This window comes from Oncorhynchus mykiss, chromosome 6 (assembly GCF_013265735.2).
Source record: "Oncorhynchus mykiss isolate Arlee chromosome 6, USDA_OmykA_1.1, whole genome shotgun sequence".
Taxonomy (NCBI): Eukaryota; Metazoa; Chordata; class Actinopteri; order Salmoniformes; family Salmonidae; genus Oncorhynchus; species Oncorhynchus mykiss.
The window spans coordinates 68484720-68502597 of NC_048570.1; the positions used below are offsets into that span (position 1 = coordinate 68484720).

Here is a 17878-nt window from a genome sequence, read left to right on the forward strand (position 1 = left end):
TATCTTGGTTTCAATTGTTGTTTTTCCACCCTCTACATGCATTGACATTCCCTACACTCAGCTAGAGTCTTCTGGTTTGGTCCCACAAAGGTTTCATCCCCAGAGCTGACTAAAGTGAATATTCAAATAAATATGTATTTACATTACTGTTAATCCCACTTTTGGTATTCAGTGTCCTTTTCCTCACCATAGCTTATTATGTTATTCAATATGAAACTAAAAAGATATGGCGTGCCAAATGCCACTTTCCATAGATCCTATATCTATTCTAGTCGATTAAGTCACATGAGTGGAAGACTGGTTTGAACTGATCTTCTTGAATCCTGTTCCATAGGGGTTATAGAAAATGTTACAGTACCACAACATGAACAGAACCCCCACGTGTGGGAAGTGTATTCCCAATTATGTTTTTTGTACGTTTTAGCATTTTAGATGTAAATGTGGTGGTGATGTTCCAGAGAGTGGCAAATCTGTAAACAGCCTGATGCAGCTCATAAGAAAACGATGCACATTTGGCATCACGAGCACCATCTGTCTTTATAGATTTCAAGCCTCTGCTGATAAGAGTTGGCTTGTAGAAGAGCTGGAAAAAATGTCTGCTTCTAGTTTTTGTGAACTGTTTATCGCCCTTATGCTAATTCATATACACTGTGTACACAAAACATGACAGACTGACCTGGTGAATCCAGGTTTAAGCTAGGATCCCTTATTGATGTCACTTGTAAATAAAGGTTAAATAAAAAAGTTAAATCCACTTCAATCAGTGTAGAGGAAGAGGAGGGGAGACATGTTGAAGGATTTTTAAGCCTTGAGACAATTGAGACATGGATTGTGTGCCATTCAGAGGGTGAATGGGCAAGACAAAATATTTGAGTGCCTTTGAACAGGTTATGGTAGTAGGTGCCATGCGTACCAGTTTGAGTGTGTCAAGAACTGCAATGCTGCTGGGTTTTTTCCACACAACAGTTTACCATGTCTATCAAGAATGGTCCACCACCCAAAGGACATCCAGCCAACTTGACACAACTGTGGGAAGCATTGGAGTCAACATGGGCCAGCATCCCTGTAGAACGCTTTTGACACCTTGTAGATTCCATGCCCTGGCGTTTTGAGGCTGTCCTGAGGGCAAAGGGGGTGCAACTCTATTAGGAAAGGTGTTCCTAATGTTTTGTACACTCCGTGTAGTTCTATTGTAAAAAAGGGGGTGCAACTCTATTAGGAAAGGTGTTCCTAATGTTTTGTACACTCCGTGTAGTTCTATTGTAAAAATGGCAAGAGGAGAGATTGCCATTTGGCTAAAAGAGCTTGTCTGCAAAAAACACTCCCAATTAGAATGTTCTGCTGGTGAGAATGTTCCATTACGTAATGAACCAACTTGAACAGACTACTGTGCAACAACAAACTGTGTAATTGGTCTGGTAAATACAATGTCTCACTCCATTGTCTGTTTTTGAAGTTGTTAGCTCGCTGATACTAAACTGAGAATCATCTAAAATTCCCAATGATGTGGTAGTTCATTGATTTTTGTAAATGTATGGTAATTGAGGGAGAACAGCTGAATCAAGGCTTGAACCCAGGGCAAGTAAACTACCTCCCAAAAAGGTCAAGATCTTTTGGTAGAGGACATATCCTCCCAATTATCATACAGTGCACTCATCGTAATCCTTTATAAACAGAAACTGGCTTAAGTTGAGAGCTAATGTTACATTTTACAATGCTGTTGCCATGATTAGATTAAGATGATCCTTGTAGAACACTTTTGCTGAATTTAAAAAGTATAGTCCAAGTCCATCAATCATATTTCTATATTTTTTTACATTTCTTGACTTTTTATACAGGTTCCAGCGAGGGACCGCATGAACGAAAATACTTATAAGCAAGGTCAGTTGGATCAAGTACAGTGCCTTGCGAAATTATTCGGCCCCCTTGAACTTTGCGAACTTTTGCCACATTTCAGGCTTCAAACATAAAGATATAAAACTGTATTTTTTTTTGTGAAGAATCAACAACAAGTGGGACACAATCATGAAGTGGAACGACATTTATTGGATATTTCAAACTTTTTTAACAAATCAAAAACTGAAAAATTGGGTGTGCAAAATTATTCAGCCCCTTTACTTTCAGTGCAGCAAACTCTCTCCAGAAGTTCAGTGAGGATCTCTGAATGATCCAATGTTGACCTAAATGACTAATGATGATAAATACAATCCACCTGTGTGTAATCAAGTCTCCGTATAAATGCACCTGCACTGTGATAGTCTCAGAGTTCCGTTAAAAGCGCAGAGAGCATCATGAAGAACAAGGAACACACCAGGCAGGTCCGAGATACTGTTGTGAAGAAGTTTAAAGCCGGATTTGGATACAAAAAGATTTCCCAAGCTTTAAACATCCCAAGGAGCACTGTGCAAGCAATAATATTGAAATGGAAGGAGTATCAGACCACTGCAAATCTACCAAGACCTGGCCGTCCCTCTAAACTTTCAGCTCATACAAGGAGAAGACTGATCAAAGATGCAGCCAAGAGGCCCATGATCACTCTGGATGAACTGCAGAGATCTACAGCTGAGGTGGGAGACTCTGTCCATAGGACAACAATCAGTCGTATATTGCACAAATCTGGCCTTTATGGAAGAGTGGCAAGAAGAAAGCCATTTCTTAAAGATATCCATAAAAAGTGTCGTTTAAAGTTTGCCACAAGCCACCTGGGAGACACACCAAACATGTGGAAGAAGGTGCTCTGGTCAGATGAAACCAAAATTGAACTTTTTGGCAACAATGCAAGACGTTATGTTTGGCGTAAAAGCAACACAGCTGAACACACCATCCCCACTGTCAAACATGGTGGTGGCAGCATCATGGTTTGGGCCTGCTTTTCTTCAGCAGGGACAGGGAAGATGGTTAAAATTGATGGGAAGATGGATGGAGCCAAATACAGGACCATTCTGGAAGAAAACCTGATGGAGTCTGCAAAAGACCTGAGACTGGGACGGAGATTTGTCTTCCAACAAGACAATGATCCAAAACATAAAGCAAAATCTACAATGGAATGGTTCAAAAATAAACATATCCAGGTGTTAGAATGGCCAAGTCAAAGTCCAGACCTGAATCCAATCGAGAATCTGTGGAATGAACTGAAAACTGCTATTCACAAATGCTCTCCATCCAACCTCACTGAGCTCGAGCTGTTTTGCAAGGAGGAATGGGAAAAAATGTCAGTCTCTCGATGTGCAAAACTGATAGAGACATACCCCAAGCGACTTACAGCTGTAATTGCAGCAAAAGGTGGCGCTACAAAGTATTAACTTAAGGGGGCTGAATAATTTTGCACGCCCAATTTTTCAGTTTTTGATTTGTTAAAAAAGTTTGAAATATCCAATAAATGTCGTTCCACTTCATGATTGTGTCCCACTTGTTGTTGATTCTTCACAAAAAAATACAGTTTTATATCTTTATGTTTGAAGCCTGAAATGTGGCAAAAGGTCGCAAAGTTCAAGGGGGCCGAATACTTTCGCAAGGCACTGTATCCATGAATGTGAACAACAGGTTGAAGGTCGTACAATGCCCACCTAGGGATCCTTTCTCCCATCTCACGGGATGGGGGTTAACCTGTGTGTCATTCAACTGGTTTCCTAAATTATGATAACTAAGTAATGCTTGTCTCGAGGTTACACATTCATAGACGCTAACTACTTTTAGCTCTTATTGACAATAGTATCTTCTGGCCTGGGGAGTTTTAAGCCCAGACGCTCGTTCTGAACGCTAAAATATATCACTTGCGGAACAGTTTTTGAAACATAAAGAACGTATCTTTCATATCAGCAAGAAATAATTGTACTTTTTTTAAAGGTTAAATTACTACACACCTTTTATAGGGTTAGGGTTCCCACACGGCCATATTTGCATTTTACAGCGCTTGTTTACAAAAAAAATCACATTTTATTTGTCACGTGCAGGTGTAGACTACCATGAAATGCTTACTTACGTGTCCTTTCCCAACAATGAAAAGTTAAACTACGATTTTTTTTTCTAAATAAAATATAGTAACGCAATAAAATGACAATAATGAGGCTATATACAAGGAGTACCGGTACCGAGTCAATGTGCAGTGGTATGAGGTAGTTGAGGTAATATGTAGAGTGTGTGTGTGTATAGAGTACGTATGTAGAGTACGTATGTATACAGTACCAGTCAAAAGTTTGGACACACCTACTCATTCCAGGGCTTTCTTTATTTTGACTATTTTCTACATTGTAGAATAAAAGTGAAGACATCAAAACTATGAAATAACACATGAAATCATGTAACCAAAAAAGTGTTAAACAAATCGAAATATGTTTCAGATTTTAGATTCTTCAAAGTAGCCACCCTTTGCCTTGATGACAGCTTTGCACACTTTTGGCATTCTCTCAACCAGCTTCACCTGGAATGCTTTTCCAATAGTCTTGAAGGAGTTCCCACATATGCTGAGCACCTGTTGGCTGCTTTTCCTTGACTCTGTGGTCCAACTCATCCCAGACCAGGGTTGAGGTCGGGAGATTGTGGATGCCAGGTCATCTGATGCAGCACTCCATCCCTCTCCTTGGTTAAATAGCCCTTACACAGCCTGGAGGTGTGTTGGGTCATTGTCCTGTTGAAAAACAAATGATAGTCCCACTAAGCGCAAACCAGAATGCTGTGGTAGTAGCCATGCTGGGTAGGTGTGCCTTGAATTCTAAATATATCACAGATGGTGTCACCAGCAAAGCACCATCACACCCCCTCCTCCATGCTTCATGGTGGGAACTACACATCCGGAGATCATCCGTTCACCTACTCTGCTTCTCAGAAAGACACGCCGGATGGAACCAAAAATCTGAAATTTGGACTCATCACACTAAAGGACAGATTTACAACGGTCTAATTGCTCATGTTTCTTGGCCCAAGCAAGTCTCTCTTGGTGTCCTTTAGGACTGGTGTCTTTGCAGCAATTCGACTATGAAGGCCTGTCTCCTCTGAACAGTTGATGTTGAGGATGAGGATGTGTCTGTTACTTGAACTCTGTGAAGCATTTATTTGGGCTGCAATTTCTGAAGCTGGTAACTCTAATGAACTTATCTGTGTCTTACTTTCCTGTGGCGGTCTTATGAGAGCCAGTTTTATCATAGTGCTTGATGGTTTTTGCAACTGCACTTGAAGAAACTTTAAAAGTTATTGAAATTTTCCAGATTGACAGACCTTCATGTCTTAAAGTAATGATAGTGTCGTTTCTCTGTTTATTTGAGCTGTTATTGCCATGAGTGTTGTTTCTCTTTGTTTATTTGAGCTGTTATTGCCATAATATGTGCTTGGTCTTTTTCCAAATAGTGCTATCTTCTGTATACCACCCCTACCTTGTCACAACACAATTTATTGGCTCAAATGCATTTTAAGAAGGAAAGAAATTCCACAAATTAACTTTTAACAAGGCAAACCTGTTAATTGAAATGCATTCCAGGTGACTACCTCATGAAGCTGTTTGAGAGAGCGCCAAGAGTGTGTAAAGTTGTCATCAAGGTGGCTACTTTGAAGAACCTCTAATATAACATGTATTTTGATTGGTTTAACAATTCTTTTGTTATTACATGACTCCATATGTGTTATTTCATAGTTGTGATGTCTTCACTATTATTCTACAATGTAGAAAATAGTAAAAATAAAGAAAGCCCTTGAATGAGTAGGTGTGTCCAAACTTTTGACTGGTATTGTACATGTAGGTAGGGGAGAAAGTGACTAGGCAATCAGGATAGATAATAAACAGTAGCAGAAGCGTGTGTGAATGTGTGTCTATGTGAGCTCGTATGTGGTATCAATAATATGCATGTGTGTGAGCATTTGCAATGTTGCCGTGTCCATGTAGTATGTGTAAGTGTGTGGGTAGAGTCCAGTGTGTGCGCATAGAGGAAGTGCAAGAGAGTAAGTGCAACAAAAAAAGGGGGGATGCAAATAGTCCGGGTAGCCATTTGAGTAACTTTTCAGCAGTCTTGTGGCTGGGGGTAGAAGTTGTTCAGGAGCCTTTTGGTCCCAGACTTGGTGCTGCGGTTCCGCTTGCCGTGCGGTAGCAGATGGAACAGTCTTTGACACTTGGGGGGGCTGTAGTCTTCGACCATTTTTAGGGCCTTCCTCTGACACCGCCTGGTATAGAGGTCCTAGATGGCAGGGAGCCCTGCCCCAGTGATGTACTCGGTCGTACGCACTACCTTCTGTAGCACCTTGCGGTCGGATGCCAAGCAGTTGCCATACCCAAGCAGTGATGCAGCCAGTCAAGATGCTCTCAGTGGTGCAGCTTTAGAATTTTTTAGGATCTGAGGGCCCATGCCAAATCTTTTCAGCCTTCTGAGGGGATTACAACGGTCTAATTGTAGGTGTTGTGCACTCTTCATGAATGTGCAGTGGTTGAAAAAGTATCCAATTGTCATTAACAGTTTTTCAATCAAAAGTAAATGTAATTACTTAAATTCTAAGTATCAAAAGTCAAATTAAAAATAATTTAAAATACCTTATATTAAGCAAACTAGACTGCACTTAATTTTTTTTTACAGATAGCCAAGGGTACACCAACACTCAGACATCATTTCCAAATGAAACATGTGTGTTTAGTGAGTCCACCAGATCAGAGGCAGTAGGGATGACCCGGGATGTTCTCTTGATAAGTGCATGAATTGGACCATTTTCTGTTCCTACTAAGCATTCAAATGTAACAAGTGGATGTCAGGGAAAATTTATGGAGTAAATTTAGAAATGTAGTGAAGTAAAAATAGTCAAACATATAAATAGTAAAGTACAGATGCCCCAAAAAACGATTTAAGTAGTAATTCAAAGTATTTTTACTTAAGTACTTTACACCACTGCGTTTGTGTGTTTGGACCATGATAGGTTGCACCCATGTTGGGGATGTGGCGGATGTGCTGTTGCCTACCCTCACCACCTGGGGGCGTCCCATCAGGATGTCCAGGATCCAGTTGCAGAGGTTGGTGTTCAGTCACAGGGTCCTTAGCTTAGTGATGAGGGCACTATGACATTCAAAGCTGAGCTGTAGTCAATGAACAGCATTCTCACGTAGGTATTCCTTTTGTCCAGGTGGGAAAGGGCAGTGTGAGGTGCAATAGAGATTGCGTCATCTGTGGATATGTTGGGGAAATTGGGAGTGGATGTTTGGGGTGATGTTGTTGACGTGAGCAATGACCAGCCTTTCAAAACATTTCTTGGCTACAGATGTGAGTGCTATTTTTATTTTACCTTTATTTAACCAGGTAGGCCAGTTGACAACAAGTTCTCATCTACAACTGCGAACCGGCCAAGATAAAGCAAAGCAGTGCGACAAAAACAACAGAGTTACACATGGGATAAACAAACGTACAGTCAGTAATACAATAGAAAAATCTATATACAGTGTGTGCAAATGTAAGATTAGGGAGGTAAGACAACAGGCCATAGTGGTGAAATAGTTAGCATTAACACTGGAGTGATAGATGTGCAGATGATGATGTGCAAGTAAAGATACTGGGGTGCAAAAGAGCAAAAATAAATAACAATATGGGGATGAGGTTTTCAGGTGGGCTATTTACAGATGGGCTGTGTACAGGTGCAATGATCGGTAAGCTGCTATGACAGCTGATGCTTACAGTTAGAGAGGGAGATATAAGACTCCAGCTTCAGTGATTTTTGCAATTCGTTCCAGTCATTGGCAGCGGAGAACTGGAAGGAAAGGCGGCCAAAGGAGCAGTTAGCTTTGGAGATGACCAGTGAAATATACCTGATGGAGCGCGTCCTACTGGTGGGTGTTGCTATAGTGAGCTGAGATAAGGCAGGGCTTTACTTAGCAAAGACTTATAGATGGCCTGGAGCCAGTGGGTTTTTGCGACGAATATGAAGCGAGGGCCAGCCAACGAGAGCATACAGGTCGCAGTGGTGAGTAGTATGTGGGGCTTTGGTGACAAAACGGATGGCACTGTGATAGACTACATCCAATTTGCTGTGTAGAGTGTTGGAGGCTATTTTGTAAATTACATCGCCAAAATCAAGGATCGGTAGGATAGTCAGTTTTACGAGGGTATGTTTAGTGGCATAAGTGAAGGAGGCTTTGTTGTGAAATAGGAAGCCGATTCTAGATTAAATTTTGGATTGGAGATCAGTACCGTCCAGAGTAGTGATGCTAGTTGGGCGGGCGGGTACAGGCAGCGATCAGTTGAAGAGCATGCATTTAGTTTTCCTTGCATTTAAGAGCAGTTGGAGGCCACGGAAGGAGTGTTGTATGGCATTGAAGCTCGTCTAGAGGTGTGTTAACACAGTGTCCAAAGAAGTATACAGAATGGTGTCGTCTGCGTAGAGGTGGATCAGAGAATCACCAGCAGCAAGAGCGACATCATTGATATATACAGAGAAAAGAGTCGGCCCGAGAATTGAACTCTGTAGCACCCCCATAGAGACTGCCAGAGGTCCGGACAACAGGCCCTCCGATTTGACACACTGAACTCTATCTGAGAAGTACTTGGTGAACCAGGCAAGGCAGCTATGGGGCGATAGTCATTTAGACTGGTTCCCTTGGCATTCTTGGGCACAGGGACTATGGTGGTCTGCTTGAAACATGTAGGTATTACAGACTGGGTAACGGAGAGGTTGAAAATATCAAGGAAGACACTTGCCAGCTGGTCAGAGCATGCTCTCCATACGCATCCTGGTAATCCGTCTGGCCTTGCGGCCTTGTGAATGTTAACCTGTTTAAAGGTCTTACTCACATTGGCTACGGTGTGTCTGATCACACGGTCATCCAGAACAGCATGGTTCAGTCTAGCCTTTGATCATGACTCTCAGTTCCATTACACAGTCATTGGACGAAGGTGTCTTCTGTAGGGGGGAGTTTTGTTAAGAGCCACGGCACCCATCTCTTGCGGTACAGTTTCGGAAGCATAAGGACCTCATGTTTCATATCGGCGAGAAATAATAAAAAAAAATGAAAAAAGGTTAAATTGATACACACCTTCATAGGGTTAGTGTTCCCACACTGCTATGTTTCCATGTTACAGTGCTTGTTTACAGAAAACTGACGGAAGTGGACAACCCGTGATAAGTATCTACAGTATCTGCATCTCCAAACACCTGTGTGTAAACAGAAGACAGATGCCACAAACGTGTTGTCACTGAAAAATACTGTTGGCTGCAACGGTGGTAAAACAGGTTAAAACAGTGTACCTTAAGTGTGTATTTTGATTTGTGAAATTATTTTAATTTGATTTGAAAGTAAAGGGATTTATGTTTCTAGAACTGTTCGCCAATTGAGAATCGATACACGTTTAGATGGAGTATTTGGCTGTTTTGGATTCCAGAGCCAATACGAGTAACGTTAGGCTCCTTTAGTCCAATATTGGGCTAGGTTCAATGTTGCTTGCCTCGAAGCGAGCATAGAAGGCATTTAGCTCGTCTGGCTCACGTCACTAGACATCTTGCGGCTGTGTTTTACCTTGTAATGCGTGATAGTTTGCAATCCCTGCCACTCTGACAGGCATCAGAGCTGGTGTAGTAGGATTCGATCTTAGTCCTGTACTGACACGTTGCCTGTTTGGTGGTTCATTGGAGGGTGTAGTGGGAATTCTTAAAAGCATCCGGAATAGTGTCCTGCTCCTTGAAAGCGGCAGCATTAGCTTAGTGCAGATGTTGCCTGGAATCCATGGCTTCTGGTTGGGATATGTACGTACGGTCAATGTGGGGACGTCATCGTTGATGCACTTTAATGAAGCCAGGGACTGATGTGGTAAACTCCTCAATGCCATCGGCTGAATACCAGAACATATTCCAGTCTGTGCTAGAAAAACAGGCCTGTAGTTTGGGACCACTTGCGTATGACATGCTGGTAGAAATTAGGTGACATGCTGGTAGAAATTAGGTAAAATTGATTTTAGTTTTCCTGCATTAAAATCACCGGCCACTAGGAGCACCACCTCTGGTTGAGCATTTTCTTGTTGGCGTATGGCCCTATACAGTTCGTTGATGGCAGTCTTAGTGCCAGCTTCTTCAGATCACCTTGATAGGATAGTCTCAAACGGAGCTCGTCCAGTTTATTCTCCAGTGATTGCATGTTCGCCAAAATAATGGAGGGTAGAGGCGGTTTATACAGTTTCCTGATGTTGTCTCATCGTATCCCACAAGACGGCCTCTATAACGCCGCCTCTTCATTTTTCGAGTGTCAGGGATTTGGGCCTGGTCCGGATGAGCATTATGTCCTTGGCTGCCAACTCTTTGAAGTAGAAATCCTCATCCAAATCAAGGTTAGTGATCGCTGTTCTGATGTCCGAAAGCTTTTTATGGTCATAGGAAATGATGGCGGAAACATTACATACAAAAAAAGTTAAGATCAGCTCAAAAAATACCAATTGTTCCAGAGCCCTGTAAAACGGCTGCCATTCCCTCCAGCACCATTCTAAAAAGACAAAAGATACTATGCTAATTACCTATCTGTGTTTTAGAACACCTATGTGTCAACGGAAGATGGATGCTACAAAGGTGTTGTCACAAAAAAATACTGTTGGCTGTAAGTGTTAAAACGGTGTACAGTAAGTGTATATTTTGGATTTGTGAAATTATTTTAATGTGATATGAAAGAGAGCTTTATGTTTATTGAACCGTACCTCAATTGACAATCAACTCACGTTTAGATGGATTATTTGGATGTTTTTGCTACCAGAGCCAATTCGCCTCTGAACAGAACATGTAAGGTCCTTGGACAATAAGGAGTAAGGTTAGGCTCCTTTTGTCCATTATCGGGCTAGTCTCAGTGGTTTGTAAAATGATGCAACATTACAATATTTGAAATGGGTACATTATTTGTCCTGGTCTGCAATGGAAGTGAAGATTCACAACTATTCGTTACAACCATATGCACCAACTACCGATGTTATGTTGATAGCTACTTTGTATCTACCTTGTTGATACATTGTACTTCATGTTCTCGTGAAATTACTACGTAGGGGGTGAGGCGTGGTAGCAGAGGGAGGAGAGGAGTCAGGATCCTGTTAGTTGAGAACGACGCACGACACATTTGAACATTTAACTAGCTATTGTGTCTGGTACAGTTCATTAGTTAGTGAAAGGTGAATTGGTGCTAGAGCACCTACAGCGTTATCATTCGGTACATTTTACTTGAATCGACCTATATAGGCTACGGCGCTAAGGATATGAGTATGGCGACACTTCCCGAGGTCCGTGGACTTCAGACTGATGAGGTAAATATTTCGCTAACTAGCTAGCCAATTAACTAACTGGCTAACTGGGAAGACAAATGCCGTTATATCCAAGTGTTTTAGCCAAAGTGTCATTACATTTCTTTGGGTATTGTCAACCAAGCTGTCAGTTGGACAATCAAGTCCCACCATACCTATATCCATTTTATCGAAGCAACGTTAGCCAGCTAGCTAGCTAGTTAGCATGTGTAACAGTTGATGGTCACGGAGTACGTCATCAGCTATCTGGTAGCTGTCATCTTTGTATAGGCCTACTGTTGATTAATTAGCTAGCTAACGCACACTTTTGACAACCAATAGATAAAACAATTCATTAATTGAAGGATTATTAACTAACCATGTCATTTGGCTATAAACTCAGAGCATTGCCCAAAGGAGTCATGTGAGTTATCAAGTCATTATTAATGTGGCCTAAATTGATCTTGAATGTTTGAGATCAAATGAGTATCCACGTGGAAAAACACTTTTTGATAAATGACTCACATTTCCCTGTGAGTCATTTACAGTAAGTGACATTCATGTAGCAAACATCATTAACCTGATATTTACAGTTTTGCATTTGGGAAGTATTCAGACCCCATGACTTTTCCCACATTTTGTTATGTTATACCATATTCTAAAATTGTTTAAATAAATACTCAGCAATCTACACACAGTACCCCATAATGACAAAGCCAGATCAGGTTTAGACATTTTTGCAAATGTATTAAAATAAAAAACAGAAACCTTATTTACATGTATTCAAACCCTTTGAGCTCGAAATCAAGCTCAGGTGCATCCTGTTTCCATTGATCATCCTTGATCTTTCTACAACTTGATTGGAGTCCACCTGTGGTAAATGCAATTGATTAGACATGATTTGGGAAGGCACATACTTGTCTATATAAGGTCCCAGTGCATGTCAGAGGAAAAAACAAGCCATGAGGTCGAAGGAATTGTCCGTAGAGTGCCGAGACAGGGTTGTGTCGAGGCATAGATCTGGGCAATGTTACCAAAAAATGTCTGCGGCATTTTAGGTCCCCAAGAACACAGTGGCCTCCATCATTCTTAAAAGGAAGAAGTTTGGAACCATCAAGACTTGTCCTAGAGCTGGCCCCCTGCCAAACAGCAATCAGGGGAGAAGGGCCTTGTTCAGGGAGGTGACCAAGAACCCAATGGTCACTCTGAAAGAGCTCCAGAGTTTCTCTGTGGAGATGGGAGAACCTTTCAGATGGACAACCATCTCTGCAGCACTCCACCAATCAGGTCTTTATGGTAGAGTGGCCAGACGGAAGCCACTCCTCAGTAACATGCATATGACAGCTCGCTTTAAATTTGCCAGAAACAAGATTCTCTGGTCTGAAACCAAGATTGAACTGTTTGGCCTAAATGCCAAGCATCACGTCTGGAGAACCTGGCACCATCCCTACGGTGAAGCTTTGTGGTGAAATCATTCTGTGGGGATGTTTTTCTGCGGCAGGGACTGGGAGACTAGTCGGGTTCGAGGGAAAGATAATCGGAGTAAAATACAGTGGTTTCCTTGATGAAATCCTCCTCAGGACCTCAGATTGGGGTGAAGGTTCACCTTCCAACAGGACAATGACCCTAAGCACACAGCCAAGACATTGCAGGAGTGGCTTCGGGACAATTCTCTGAGTGGCCCGGACTTGAACCCGATCAAACATCTCTGGAGAGACCTGAAAATAGCTGCGCAGCGACACTCCCCATCCAACCTGACAGAGCTTGATAGGATCTGCAGAGAAGAAGGGGAGAAACTCTCCAAATACAGGTGTGCCAAGCATGCAGCGTCATACCCCAAAAGACTCAAGTCTGTAATTGCTGTCAATGGTGCTTCAACATAGTCCTGAGTAAAGGGTCTGAATACTTAAGTAAATGTGATAATTCTGTTTATTTTTTAACATTTTTTTATAGATTTGCAAAAATGTCTAAACCTGCTTTTGCTTTGACATTATGGGGTATTGTGTGTAGATTGATGAGGGGGAAAAAACGATGTAATCAATTTTAGAGTAAGACTAACGTAACAATGTGGAAAAAGTCCAGGGGTCTAAATACTTTCCGAATGCACTGTAAGCAGCTAATAATGTGATTTATGTCATTGTGTTTCTTTTTCCAGAATGAGGCTAGAATTCTGAGAGTGAAAGTCATAGCTGGAATTGGTTTGGCCAAGAAAGATATCCTTGGAGCCAGGTCAGTCTTGATTTTGAGGAAAATATGTCTTCAAATGGATAATCCAATCTATCAGTATCACTTAAACAAATTCAGGAGATGATTTTCTTATGGTATTATTGCGAACGTTGGGACAGAAGTGACTCTCATATTAGCGAGGATCGCTTCACTGCCCCCTCCGAACGCAAAATCACATCCCCGTGCTTTGACCACTCACACGTCTGGCCTTTCAGTCGGATGCAATCCCAATTCTGATACCAATTTAACGAACAGCGGTACAGGGAAGCGAACCCAGGTCATTGGTGTCAAATACAAAAACCCTATGCATCGCACCCATAGGGTTAACCCACTTGGTTGGAATTGTAACCAGGCTCATGTTAGCGAGCTTTGCTTCAGTATCTTTGTATAATTCTGGTGTCTCATGTTACCAAAATACAGTGTACTATCTTTGGTATACTCCCTTTTTAGGAAACATGCTTTTGGCCATGTTATACCATAAAATACTAAATTCTAATTCTACATGATCCTTAGTGTGGACTGTGGACCCTTCCTAACTTATTGGACTCCTAAATCATCTATTACAGTTCTGTGTGCTGTTTTGCCCAAAACACATCTAGAGTTCATAAGCAGGTTTATTGCCCCAATCATTTTACACATCTACCCACTTCATTATAAACAGCAAACTGATTGTCAGTTTATACTGTAAACACTTGGTAATGAGCCCATGTGTGTGTGTGTGTGTGGAACTTTTTATTTATTTAGTCAACATTGTGGACCTAGTGGTGTGCATGCATACTATACTATATGGTTGTTGAAGGCCCTGTGCATTTAGAAATACAAACTTATTTATTAACCTTGAGTGCAAAAACCTGAGACTTGAAAAATCATCTTCAAAATGTTCTGTTCCTCTGACAGAAAATAGTTGCTGTGGTCCTGTTTTGCATTGTTGAATGGAAGGTTCAGCACCATAGCAGTGGTTTGAAAGACAGCCTTGTGTTGTCCTGCTTTGAAGATATGATATTCTTATTTATATTAAGTAGGCTTGCGTCATCTTCCATGCGTTCCTTAAATTGTCCACTCGCCGTAGACCGTACTGTAACTGTCCTGTGCCACCTTAAGATGGCGCTATAATCAGGAGTTCTGTGCCCTTGTATACAGTAGATGCTTCAGGATCTCCAGGCTCTTTCCGCTAAATAGCCCACCATCATTTCCCCTCATGTCAGCAGTGCCGAATGACTACTATTTTTCGACACGTCCATTGTATTGGGGCGGCAGGTAGCCAAGTGGTTAGTATTGGACGGTTGAAAGATCGAATCCCTGGGCTGACAAGGTAAAGATCTGTCGTTCTGCCCCTGAAAAGGGGAGTTAACCCACTGTTCCTTGGCCATCATTGAAAATAATAATTTGTTCTTAACCGACTTGCCTAGCTAAATAAAGGTAAATAAAAAATTGTAAAAGATACGTGTTCTTTCAGAGCAACTATTTATAGTTCTGATGACATCATTGGTTTGTGCTCCATATGGCCTGTGGGATAAAACTGTTTCATGCTGAGATGTTCCCTCGTTTGATCTTTGTCCACACCAAGGGACAGATACATCAAATTGAGCCTTGTATTTTCATTTTCTACTACAGTGATCCATATACAAGAGTGTCCCTTTATGACCCTGTCAATGGAGAACTAACAAGTCTTCAGACTAAAACAATTAAAAAGGTGAGTGACTGCGACAGCAGAATAAGTACAGAGCATTTATTTGTTTGTTTTCTAAGTATCCTATTTACATTTAAATACATTGTCTTTTCCAGACATTGGACCCGAAGTGGAATGAGGAATTATTTTTCAGGGTAAGTCAAATGTATGATATAAAAAGAGCATTGTTTGTGTGTGTGTAGTTGCTGTTTTACCCAGGGCTCTGAGGACCGTTAAGACTCAACCTTTCTATTTCTTTATTTCTCTCTTGATCTCATCTCTTTTTGCTGCATGCCTCCATGTCATATGGACAATTAACTAGATCTGTATTTCCTAGCCCTAATGGCCCAGTAATATGTTCTCTATTTCACAAACAGCAAGTTAAAAGTCAGAACGCAAAACTTTTTATGTTCATGTCTACAGACGTGTCTTATTATTTTTTATTTTTTACAATGTTTACCGGTGTCTGTACATAATCAGCACCAACAGGAAGTTCTCCACTGTGTTGGGTGTTGTGATTGGTCAGTAAGACCCACCCAGCATCCTGTGAGTATTGTTGCCCCTGGCTCCTTTCTTGGGCATGTAAACACAGCTTGATTAAATGTTGAACTGAGGGTGTGAAACGGCCTCAGTGAGTCAGTTGGTGTTGGTGTGAGTCCTTGCTCTGACGTTTTTGTGTGGAAAGCTGCGTATGCCAAGGTCCTTCTGTCCTGATTGTTTTTCATTAGGTTGCTCCTCTATGTTGGAGGAGCAGACAAATATTCACAACCCTTCTTTAGTAGCTATGGGAGCACAGATATGAATTTGAATTGTTAGTGTACCTTGAGACCTGAAGTTCAAGGGCACAATTCAAAAGCTGGAACTTTTGCTGACGGAGGTTGAATTCGTTATTTCAACAAACATACTTGGAAAAATAGTAGTTTGTTAGGGTGGTGGTTTCCTAAGCTTATTGTGGTTGTACAAATGTAATCTTGATGGAGAAAACCACAGTTTCTGCATGTGGAGGAAAAGCATAGAGCGGGGTAACTTCTACCTGCATCTGGTTGTACCACATAGCAGGAGACTTGGCCCATCTCGCCAGGAGACCGAGGGAGATATTTGAAATGTTTTCATTCCTCTGGCCATGGATATTGATCAGGAAGCTTTTGTGTGTGTGTGTGTGTGTATATAGTTGCACACATTCAGTCAAATATCCACTATGTTTAACCCTTAGAAACGTATTAGCCATATCTAGAAATGATGGCAGTGTTGCACAATGTCTCATTGCCCTGGACAGTGATTCAACATTCTCCCAGTCATATGAAGAAAAAAACACAAAAAAAAACATGTCTCCATGCCAGTTGAGATTTCTCCATCTCCTACAGTCTATTCAGGGCTTTTCTCTATCATGGTGTCTTGGTACTGTAAATCAGTACACAGTGGATTCGCCTTAGACGGATACAGCTGTTGTAACACTAACAGCTCCCTGCACTTTGTTTTACTTGTCCCTATTGTGAATATTGTTATGTTTATGCCTACCCTGGAAATCTTTAGAACCTTTTTGATAAAATAACATGCGTTCAAACCAATATTAAAATATATTTTAAAACACCTGACTCCCTAGCCTGTCTCTTATCTTTTGATTGTTCTTTTGAAGTTAATCATATATTATAAAGTAAACAGTTATATTTGCCGAACGCACTCTCCCATATATTCTACAGGCGTTGCGGCCTATTTGGCCCACCTTACCAACGTGGCAGTGTCAATAATGGATTCACTTAGCAAGCGGGCCCATTTTTAACAGAAACACATTTAATTTCCCAGTAGTAATGACATGACCTTGGGGCGGTGGCTTTACCACCCTGTCAGGGGAATCGTTACTATCTTTCACTGTGCGCCCCTTCCCAGCTCTGTCAGGTGGTTTTCTGACGTATTTTAGTTATAGATAATTCTCACTCTGTTTTAAGCATTGAGAGGAAATACACCTATATTTGAAAATATTAAAGATAAATATTTATGTAAAATAAAAAAGGTGTATTCTCTGTGTTTTGTAATTAAATCTGGGTGTCAGCAGATGGAGGATCCAGTTAGCTTTCATTAGCCCAGTTAGCGATGTATTAAAATAATAGTCATGTTTGGTGTGAAACCTACTAGTTTTCAAGGACCTCTTTTACAGTAGGAAGTGCTTGGGATGTTTTCGCTAGTACAAATATATTTTCTGGTCCTCCTTTTCCCATTTTAAAATGAATTAATACAAAGAAGCTCCATATGCAGTCTGTTCCACTGAGCCTTTCCCTTTGTCCTATTGTACCTTCATTTTGTCTAGACCATGTATTCCCAAACTGGGGTACGCGTAATGCCGTCGGGTGTACGCCTCATAATATTTTTTCTGAAGAGTCCATTTATATTTTCCAAAGAGGCTATACATTTGGATGAGTTTTTTTTCTCGCCTAAGAAGCCTCATTTCACTGCCAAAAATCAAATGAAACCATCTAGTGTTCAACGAAATAACAACACAATATCAAGTACAGGTAGCCTAGTCAAATAATTAACATCCAGTCACATTAACCGTTACTCTCTTGCGGGAATTCCACTAATGGTCCATATGTAGCCAAACGTAGCTGCTGCTCATTCTGGTTTCTCGAAAATGGTTTAAAAAAAGTAAGGCCATATCTAGAAATGGCAACACATAACAGCTCTACTGATAGTATTGCTACTGCCAGCACTATTGCACCTGTCAACGACACAAGTTGTTCTGCTTCCACAAGCACATCCAATGCTAGCATCAGTAATT

General features: G+C 41.2%; 1 protein-coding gene across 2 annotated transcripts in view; it reads left to right on the top strand.

Moving 5' to 3' along the window:
* The first annotated feature begins 10309 nt into the window (after window positions 1–10309).
* Window positions 10310–17878, top strand: part of LOC110526425 (E3 ubiquitin-protein ligase NEDD4) — a 51121-nt gene continuing 43552 nt past the window's right edge. Inside the window, exons 1-4 of one of the 2 annotated variants that reach the window (XM_036980819.1) lie at window positions 10311–11234; window positions 13366–13439; window positions 15051–15129; window positions 15222–15260. In XM_036980819.1, coding sequence (XP_036836714.1) covers window positions 11187–11234; window positions 13366–13439; window positions 15051–15129; window positions 15222–15260 — 240 coding nt within the window. In that variant the 5' untranslated portion in view covers window positions 10311–11186. Of the gene's footprint in view, window positions 11235–13365; window positions 13440–15050; window positions 15130–15221; window positions 15261–17878 lie in introns of both variants that reach the window. The other variant, XM_036980820.1, reaches the window with a different exon arrangement.